The 10,148-nt window shown below is 49.4% G+C and overlaps 1 protein-coding gene across 2 annotated transcripts in view; it reads right to left on the bottom strand.

Moving 5' to 3' along the window:
- Nucleotides 1-9,902, bottom strand: part of KCND3 (potassium channel, voltage gated Shal related subfamily D, member 3) — a 215,429-nt gene extending 205,527 nt beyond the window's left edge. For both annotated transcript variants that reach the window (XM_011933173.1, XM_011933174.1), the window contains exons 1-2: nucleotides 9,495-9,902; nucleotides 2,367-3,544 (exon numbers count right to left, since the gene is read on the bottom strand). In XM_011933173.1, the coding sequence (XP_011788563.1) occupies nucleotides 2,367-3,472 (1,106 nt within the window). In that variant the 5' untranslated portion in view covers nucleotides 3,473-3,544; nucleotides 9,495-9,902. The remainder of the gene's footprint in view (nucleotides 1-2,366; nucleotides 3,545-9,494) is intronic.
- Nucleotides 9,903-10,148: the final 246 nt, after the last annotated feature.

Raw genomic sequence — 10,148 nt, 5'->3', positions numbered from 1 at the left:
AAAAAAAAAAAAAAAAAAGAAGTCAGCGGTTTCCCCAGAGCATTAAAACATGGATTAATCGCCATTAATTTCTAAGGCAGTATTTAAACTGCTCAGAAGGAAATGCTTTATTTTTAAAATCTCCGTGTGTCTGGTACAGTGCCTGACACATAATACTCATTGGGCTGATGCTTTCTTGACTGGCAATATGACTAGAAGAGAATATCACACCCTAAGGCCATAATAAAAAAGTAATAACCCTGAAGGTCTGATTTCTACCCAGGGGACCTGATGGCATGGGAATGACTAGTAGGGTGAAAGGAGAAAGGGCATTGGAGCAGCCAGATTGGTATTTGAAAATTAGTTCTGCTCCTTATTAGCTACGTGACTATGGAAGTTTATATAATCTCTCTGAGCCTCAACTTCTGCATCTTCATAGGGTATAGAATTTTTTCCAATCTTGCAGGGCTGTTGTAAACACTTAAAGAGATAATATGTGCAAAGTTCTTAGTACACTATCGACATATAGTAGACAATCATATGCTGTTATACTACTAATAAAAAGCAATGAACAGGTGGTTATCAGCATGCCTGCTTTCCTCTACATGGCTATCCTGAAGGATCTCTCTGGTGTCATGAGTCCCATCAAGGGGCATCTGAGGGCACTGGGCAGTCAGAGCCACATCAGGAGCTTGACTAGAAGTAGAAGTGAGGTGTTTGGCCACGGGTGAGGTCCCCTTCAGGAAGGTGAAGGGATGGCTAGGGTCAGCCTAAAAGGGATAAAGATGGATAAAAGGGACCTCCTGACAACACAACCTCTCCAGCCCATTTTATCCCCAAAATACCCCACTGTGCCAAAAAGCCCACATCTGCCACCTGAACCAAGAGAAACAAGGTCAAATGACCAAACATTCTTACCCACTCTGGGTGAGCAGCCATTTGAAGTGTGTGTGTGTGTGTGTGTGTGTGTGTGTGTGCGCGCGCGCGCACACGCGTGTATGTGTGCTGGAGTGGGAGGAAGGGGCAGGGTGGTTCTGTCAGACAGATGAGAAGTAAAGGGAATGCCTTAATCAAATGTGGCCTTCACCAATGGATGGTGACACCCTCGCTCTTCCCCTTGCTACTCCCTCCCTCTTGTGTGTGGCAGAATGACAAATGTAATCATTTTAAAAGTTCTCATCACCTGCTCAGTCATTCCCAATAAGCATATGCAGCACTATGGAAAACCCGACACTACTGCCTCCGGGTTTCGGCTAGGAAAAAAAAAAAAAAATCAAATCACCAGGACACCACCAACCAAACTGTCAAAGACAAAATAAAAAGCTTCATGAATTCTCCATCAGCAATATAACGCTTCCTGGCCTAAGCAAATATAGACCCAGTATATGAATTGTGGAGGGATTTTGCATTAAGCTCCATGGTTTCTATTAGCTGAGGCAGAAACCCCTAAGAAATCTATGTTTCCATAAAGCCACCTCTATTGGCTCTAATCCTGTTAGGGTGAAGATTAAAATCTCTTTCCTGAGCTCCCTTCCTCTGATGGAAAGCTTCACATCCCAGCATCATGGATACATTTCTGTGACCTCAGCTGGAGAGGGGACCTCAGAGAGACAGAATTACCATGACCTCCCCGAGCACCTGTCCCTCCTTCTGATGTCCCTGCTTCTGTGTCTGACCACATGATCCATTCAGACCATCTCACAGTCACCCAGGTCATTCAATCACTGACTCAGACTAAGAAAGCAAGACCGATACCGCTTTAGAAAGAAAGAATAAACCAGGTGCCTCACTTTGTGGAAAATCCAGGTTCAGAGTCACTTAGAGAAAGTCTGCTCAGAGCTACTGAACCCTTGAGTGTCTGTGGCAGCACAGGAGAAAAGCACGACAAATGGGAAAATGGCCTGCAAATATACTACGAAGAAAAAATGCAGAAGGATCCAAAAAGAGTGCTCTTGGTGTCTTCTGGTAATGGACATCCGAACCCTCTGAACTTCTCAACAGTCTCCTCCCTCCCCAACCACTGCCCTGACCTTCTTCCCAAGCAGCCCCTATATGCACAGATGCATATACGAATGCAGACATCACCTCACCCCAAGACTTCACACGCACACAAGGCATGGCTGAAAAAAGAATTGGTGACTTAATTTTCTTAGTTCTATAAAACACATGCCCCTACCTCAAAAAGAAAACTCAATTCCCATCAAGCCACCACTCCCAAACAGATTACTCATGGGCTTTCCCCTTCCAATACAGCAACTCCCCCTGCCCCCACCACTTAGGTAAGGGACTCCCTCCTCCTCTCCCCATGGTGACACCATCAAGGCTTCAGAGGCCATCCAGCTGTCCTCCAACCTCCATCCTGGTTTCATCCACCAGTGCTGACTTACCCCAGTGTGGTCATGGTGACAATGGTGTACCAAAATGAGGCAGGGATGCTTGTGAACTTGCTGGCCGAGGAGCCCTTCTCGGCATAAAACATCACAGTGGCAAAGATGATGATGGCCATGGTGAGGGAGAAGAGGAGAAAGCCCAGTTCCGAGGCACAGCTCTTCAGTGTGTAGCCCAGGATCCGCAGGCCCTGGGAGTGGCGGGAAAACTTGAAGATCCTGAAGACGCGGAAGACCCGGAGCGTGACGAAGGCGCCAGACACGTCCTCATTGTTGGTCATGACCAGGCCGATGTAGTAGGGCATGATGGCCACCACGTCGATGATGCTCATGACACTGCGGATGAAGCGGTAGCGGCTGGGCGCCGCGAAGAGCCGCAGGAGGTACTCCACGGTGAAGATCATGACGCACGCCGTGTCCAGGCAGAAGAAGGCCACCGAGTAGCGCTCCCCGCAAGGCAGCTCCTTGCTGCCTGGGACCGTGCCGCACGGCACCGTCTCCACCACATTGGTGATGACCGAGACGGCGATGAAGAAGCCAGTCACGTAGTAGAAGACCAGGGCCAGCGTGCTGGTGTGGGGGTTCTCAAAGGCCCGCCACATGGTCTGGCGGAAGCTGAGCGAGGGCATGGACTCCTGGTTGTTCTCCGAGTCGTTGTCGTCCATGAGCCGCTCGGCGTTCTCCCTCTTACGGTCCTTGTACTCCTCGTAGCAGCAGTCCCCGATGATCTCAGGGAGGATGCCGTAGAAGGCCAGCTCATCGTCGTAGGCAGAGATGCATTCGTAGCGCGGGTAGTGCAGCTTCCCCGTGCGGTAGAAGTTGAGCACGCAGCGGAACACCTCGGGGTCCCGGTCAAAGAAGTACTCCTTGGTGTCCTCGTTGAAGAAGAACTCCTTCTCCGTGCTGCCCAGCAGGGTGTCCGGGTAGCGCTCCAGCGTGGTCCTCCAGGTCTGGAACCTCCGCCCACTCACGTTGAGGACAATCAGTTCATCCTGCCGCTTGTTCTTGTCGGCCGGAGCCAGGGGCATGGGGCAGTTGGCCACCGGCATCCACCCGATGGCCGCAGCCCGGGCAAAAGGCAACCAGGCCGCAACTCCGGCTGCCATGGTGACTCCAGCTCTTGGGCCGGCAGCCGTGCGGGCACTGTGCACACCAGCTTGGAGTTAGTTCAGCAAACCCTGGGAGACAGGAAGGGAGAGAGAGAAGGGGTGAGTCCATATCGACTGGCAGGTAAGAAATGGGACACAGGAAAGGATCACTGGTGAGTGAAACGGCCAAAGTCTCCAGGGCAGATTAATAAAACTGAAACCCCCCCATAGAGAGGTGACTTGATTCTTTGCCATCCAGACACTGGGAGAACACCTAGCTCGCGGAGCTCAGCTAGGTGGGATCGCCAGATGTTGCTGACTGCCTAACAAATCGTCAAGTTCCAAGAGGGCTCAGGAGCATTTGGAGGGAAGGCCTCTTTAGCAGGAAGATCTGGTAAGATGTGGGTAATAATCAGCTCTGAAAGGTTATGGCATTATTACCAATTTAAATTGGGAGAGGGTAAATGAGTTCTTATTAAATGAATTTAAAAGTGGGATAAACATGCTAATTTTTATTTCACTCTTTCACCCACTGGGGTAATCAGGAATGGGGTGTAGATGAGGGAGATCAGGTAAACAATTCTTTCTACTCCTCCCTGGTGGGGAGGAGGCTGGGGCTGCCCAAGTCCAGAAAATTCTCTGAGATGGCAGGTGACCACCAGGATTGGTGAGGTTCTGTCCCCAACTCCCATGGAGAAGGCTCTCCCTGACAAAGTGCTACTCTGTGGGACACTCAGCCCCTACTCCTTGCCCTAGCAACCCAGTATCAAATTTTTCCCCTCAGACCCTCAGAGCCATGATGGAAAGACATGGGAAAGGTTGTGAGGCCAGGCAGGGTCTCTTTCCCTGCTCTGTGAAGGGCGTCTTGGCTTCTTGGTTCACCTGACTTCGATGTATCGTCTCTTTCCCTCCCCAGAGGAAGCCGATCCACGCTCACTGCCGTCCCTAGATTCCTCTCCTCCCATCTCCATCTGCCCACCATCCATAGCTCCCTCAGGTTATATAACAACACTCCTTCCCATGGCAGCCTCTCTCACCTGGCCCCCACTCCACCCTCAGAGATTTTTCCAGAGCCGGGCCACCCTGTCCCTTCACCTCTCTAAACCACACTGCATAAGCACTTCCCCATTACCTGTGTGGACAGAGGGAGCAATAGCATGGAGAATTATATTTGGCTTTGGGAAGCAGATTTACCTTTCCAAATCTGGCTTTTAAAAGATGATAGTGAAATCGCTCTGCAGTCCCCAAATGTATACCATCTGTGGGAAGGCATGTGGTGACACAGAAACACACGTAACAGAAATTGGAAATTGTTTGGGGTTGACACACTCATCTCCACTAATCCTAAACTGATCACACAGAACAAATCCTAACTCGAAATTATTTGGGCCCTCTAGAATTCAGCTGCTGTGATTCTATGTTTAAATAAATGAGGAAGAGGTGAATCTTGGAAAATTCTTTCTGTTACACAAAGACTTGTATAGGGAGTTGATCTTCATCTCTCCCTATAAACCTGCTTCACCTTCTCCTGACTCCCAACTCTTCGAGGTTTTTCAGATCTCTACCTCCCTCAAACTCCTGAGCTGCCACTGGACTTTTCTGCTCAGATGCCTCTGAAGTGGACAGGTTTAAACAGAACCTGCCTCCTTATAAAAAGCTGCTATTCGCCTTTTCTTCATGACGTCCCTAACCGCAGGGCTGTCACCTTGACCATTTTTCTCTAAAGAGTTGCCAAATAGTAGGCAATAGCTCTTACTGCCCTCATGAAGGCCCAAAGTCCCTCGGGCCTCCTTCCCATGGACCTTCTTGTTGCTCACTCTCACACCCCACCCGGTTTCTCCTGTTCCCCTGAAATCCATTCTGCTCAGTGTTATCTCCCTAAAGCAAGGTTCTGATTGTATGTTACCCCATGACCTACAAAATAAAGTCCAAACTCCTTGGCCTGGCATTCCAGTATTCCCACAAATAGATCCTAGCTTCATACTCCAGCCCAATGGCCCAGGCACCCGTCCTAGTCTCCAGCAATAAGACCAAGACTGTTCATGGACAGACCCTGGGGAGGTCTGCCTCTGGACCACTCTTCCTTCTCATGAGAATATTCTTCCCCTAGACCCCTCCTATTAGAATCCTACCTATTCATCACCCTCTCTGTGATGCCTCCTCCTCTCCCCACTATGAGATTCTCTTCTTCCTTTGGGGTCTTGACTCGTTGTTTGCCCTCTTCCCTAGCACCTATCACCCCACAGCTAGGATTACACATACTTTATACACATATTATTAATAATGACTAACAATTGAGCACTTATGCTATGCAAGGCATTACACTAACTGTCTCCCATGGATTATCTCATTTAACCCTCACAGCAACCCTAGGAAGAAGAGTCTGTTGTGTCCTCCATTTCATAGATAAGGAAAGCTAAAGCTTACTGAGACGTAGCAGTCTAACAACCCCAAAGCAGCAGAATAGGGATTCCACCTCAGGCAGTCTGCTGAGGGCTGACAGTGTGCCAGGCACAGTACTACACGCTTACATGGAGCATCTCAAGAGATCCCACCAACAACCCTGAGGAGTAGACACCACTGTAGGCCGTATTTTTTTCTACAGAAGAAAGATGAAGTATAAGGAGTTGTAATAATTGTCTAAAGGATGTAATAAGTAGGCAGAGCCATTAAAGCCAGGCAGACTCAATGTGGAGTTCGAGAGTACAGCCAGACCACTCCCCAACCTTCCCTATCCCACACTAAGCTCTTTTGGGCAAAGGCCGAGATGCCTCCACTTTCATATCACAACCCAGAAGGCAGCACAGTGCACTGCATCAGTAGGTGCTTGAGCTGGGACCCCTGGTTTTATAGGTGCCATTTTTTCCCCATCAACTTTACTCTATGCCTTGCTAATATATTTCAGGGGTTGCCAAGGGTGAGCATTCTGTCTCCAAACAGAAAGTAAAATCTGAAGACAGATCTGAATCAAAAGAATCCAATTCAAGTATCTGCCTCTGACTCAGTCAAGTTTTCTAAAGAAGCCAATCTCTGCCTCAGTTTCCCCATCTGCATGCTAAAGGGATTTGTCACAGGGCCCTTCTCTCTCTAATAAAGGGAGGTTGAGTCAGATGCTACAGAAGATAATAGGCATGACAATGACATTTCCTGTAAGTGTCACTGCTCAGAGAACAGAAAAACAGAACAGGCCTGATGAGCTCCTGATTACTGGAACCGAGGAACTGAGGAAAGAATGGAGGTCGTTCATGCAATGCAGTGGGTAATTCACATGCTACTGATAGAAGAGTCAGGAACACATCCTGCATTGTATTTCTTCCTAGAAGAAATTTACCCTTCTAACTATACTTTGTTTAGGATTAGGAGACTTAGTAGTTCCTCAGCATGCACTTAGCTAGGATTTGTTTCTAAGGGGCAAGGGATGTTTGAGAAGCAAGCCCACAAGTTCAACTCTGTTCACAGGTGATTCCAATTCAGAGTTGGTTACATTTATTGAGCACTGACAATGCTCTGGACACTGTCTGAGACACTTTTACACACAACATTTAATTTATTCCCACTAAAATCCTATGATATAGGCTTTTCTGCCCAAAGCTTACAGGTAAGGAGAAGGAAGTTCAGAAGTCTCCTTCAAAGTGGCTAAGTTCTGTGTATATATAGGAGCTGACAATTTTCAAATAGACCATTGATCACCTCACTGCCAAATGGCTTTCCTGATCTAGGCATTGCCCAATACTGATATTTCCAACAGAAGACAGCAAGATGCAGAGACTCCTTTCCCTATCTTCCCCAAGCAGCAATGAGCAAGGGCTCATGAGGCCTTGCAATTCCAGTTTCAATCCCACCCTCAATTTGTGAAAGCAAGCCATGATCACCCTCTGGTGCTCAGAGTCCTCCTCTGTAAATTGAGAATTGGACAGAAACGTGACAAAAGACCATTTGGCTCAAAGGTTTCGCTGATTTCGCTGGATCCAGGATATCAAGTCTGTAACTTAGGTCTCATTGAGACCTCTTAATGACAGTCACCCATGCAAAGAAGGAAGTAGAGCATCTGGGCTTGTTGCTGTGAGGATGGAGTTAGCCTGAGCCTCAAGGTAGCAAAGGGAGTTCTGGGAATTCCTGCTGAGGTTAGTGCTCTGCACAGGGCACACAACTTGTGTCACTTGGAACCCAGGGGCAACTCAAGGCCTGGTCCACCCACAGACCCTTGGCCACCTTCCTAGAGAGTAAAGGAGACCAAGTTCCCAGACTCTCAGCCCTGGACCTTTGACCCTTAACATCCTGTTTCATCCCAGAATAAAGCTCAGAGAGGCAGAATCTTGAGGGTGTTCAAGAGGCAAAAAGTAAGAGACCACTGAATTAGAGGCACCCTGTGGAACCCTGTGTGGCCAGACACAGAGTTCTGCCCCCTGAGAGGGTGACGCCCTTCCCCTTTCATTCTCCTAGTCCTGCTCTACCCAGATTCCCAAGCTTTAATACCTGCCCCTGCCAAGCTGAGTCTCATCACCCTCTCCTCTCTATGCTAAGCCAATCTCCAAAAACTGGTAGTGTTTTACAAACTGCTTTCAGATGAATAATTGAGAGCTCGGGAGAAGGAAAAATTAACCCCTCCCTATCTTGAGACCATAAAAGCTTCTGGTCCGAAGGCCAAATGTTCACCCCATGCATGAATCCAGGGCAATCTTCCTAAAGAAGGCCAAGCAAGCACCAGCCTATCTCCAGAGGCTCAGTCACTGTTCCCCCGGTAAAACATACCAAAAAAGGAGCAATTACCCCATTGTTACTTTCTCTGTGTGTGGGGGTTGGAGGGTGAAAGGGGAGGACAAGTGTCCCACCAGACACCATACCCAAGGCCACACTGGCCATATCCACCCCACAACCCTGCAGGAATGACCCACTCAAGTAGGCCTTCTCCATGGCTTATACAGCAGGGTTCGCACCCTGACAGGAACCAACACCTTCCGGAGCTGGCCTGGGTATGAATTCCTGCAACAGGCACAACAGTGCGGCCCCATTTCCAGCCAATGGCACTGCACATGCCTCAAATGCCAAGGTTTTACTAGGACGTGGACGCCTTACAAATGAAAAATCTGAAGCTATTTTTGTTTTTGGCAGAAGAGTTTGACAGTGGGAAAGATAGGGGGTGGGGGCAGGCTGGAAAAGAGACATTCAAAACAGGTAAGCTCTGAAATGAAAAAGGTGACAAATCCTGGCAAAGGGAAACATTTTCCCCTGCTGTAAAAAGTCAGTTACTCCATTAAACAGCTTCTGTTTTGGAGATAAAAGGCCAAAAGTGGGCGGAGTGACCAGACAGCCTGTCCTGGGGTTTGACACCTAGCTGAGTACAGGCATAAGGCAACAAAAAAAGTCATGTCACCAAGGTCTGTCCTTCAATGACCTCAGTGGAGAGAGTCTGGAAAGTTACTTTCCACAATCTCACATCACATCCCTTAGCTCAGAATGGGTCTGGTCTGGGGGCAGGGGCAGGTGCCCATGACCCAGAGGGCTTCTCCTGTGTTCACAGGATTTTGGTAGGCAAAGCATGAAACTGACAAGGTGAACCAAGCTGGGGATCCTTGGGGGACAGGCTTGGGACACACGCACAGATCCTCTTCTCCAACAGTGCCACTCCTAGGCCAGCCAGGGCACTTGCCTGAACTCTTTTTCTCCAGCCTCCTCAAGAGCAAAAGGGAACAAGCTACTAACCTCTTTGGGGGGGGGGGGGGCTCCCTTGTATACTTGCATTTTGTTGCATTCAAGTAGAGACAAGGAAAAAATAAACACATCAATTCCCTTCCTGTGTGCCAACAGGTCCACATGGGGAAATGTACACATGCTTTGTATTGAATTCGTGCACACCCAGGAGCCCTTTCTACAGACAGTAAACATACAGGCTCCCTCGAAGTAAGGTAAACAAGGCATACATTTAACCATCACGTACATTCATGCAAAATACAGCAATGCATGCCTGGTCTTACAAACATAGCATTGTGCCTAGGACCCTGAGAAAGTTCAGACGCTCTCTCTTAAGAAATACACGGACCCTTTTTCTTGCTGTGCGATTTCAGGTCTGGAACCTCAGCCTGTTGCTGACATATCAGGGCTGCCCAGGATAAAAGCAGAACATCTTGGATCGTATTCAAATGTCGACACTAAGCAAGCGCAGGAATTTAGTTGAGTCCAGGTAACTTTGCCCAGTCCCTTCCCGTCCCCCACCTCCAATGTAAACACCTCGCAAAGTGAGTCTTTCGATCCCCCTCCCCGGGGCCTCGACGGCCCTTGGCGTCACGTAGAGACCTTTCCCAGAGCTCGCGGGGTGGAAGCGGCGTCGGGCAGGACCAGACGGACTGGCCCCCAGCCTTTGGTAGACACACCGCCGGCTCGCCGGGCTGGAGAACTTTGCGAAGCGCCCCAAACCGCTCCCGGTTTCCACTTTCAGCCATTTCTCTCCTTCTCCCCTCACCAAGAGCGGGGACGGAGCAAGCCTTCGCCACCTGTCTCTGGCACCCGCCGAGGGAAGACAGGCCAATGGAAAGAGGGCAGAGGTTCACACCCCACCCCCGAACCCCAGCGCCTGGCTGCCCGGAGGTGGCTCCATAGCCCGAGGGAACCGACGCCCCCGGGCCGGCTGCCTGCTCCCTCACGGCACGGGCCCCACCCCCAATCCTTCCGGCGCCCCAGCGCCCACCCACCCGGG

The sequence above is a fragment of the Colobus angolensis genome, unplaced genomic scaffold (genome assembly GCF_000951035.1).
Source record: "Colobus angolensis palliatus isolate OR3802 unplaced genomic scaffold, Cang.pa_1.0 Scaffold124, whole genome shotgun sequence".
NCBI classification, from domain to species: Eukaryota; Metazoa; Chordata; class Mammalia; order Primates; family Cercopithecidae; genus Colobus; species Colobus angolensis.
The sequence above is the reverse complement of the archived record's forward strand: the minus strand, read 5'-3'. Positions and strand labels throughout refer to the sequence as shown.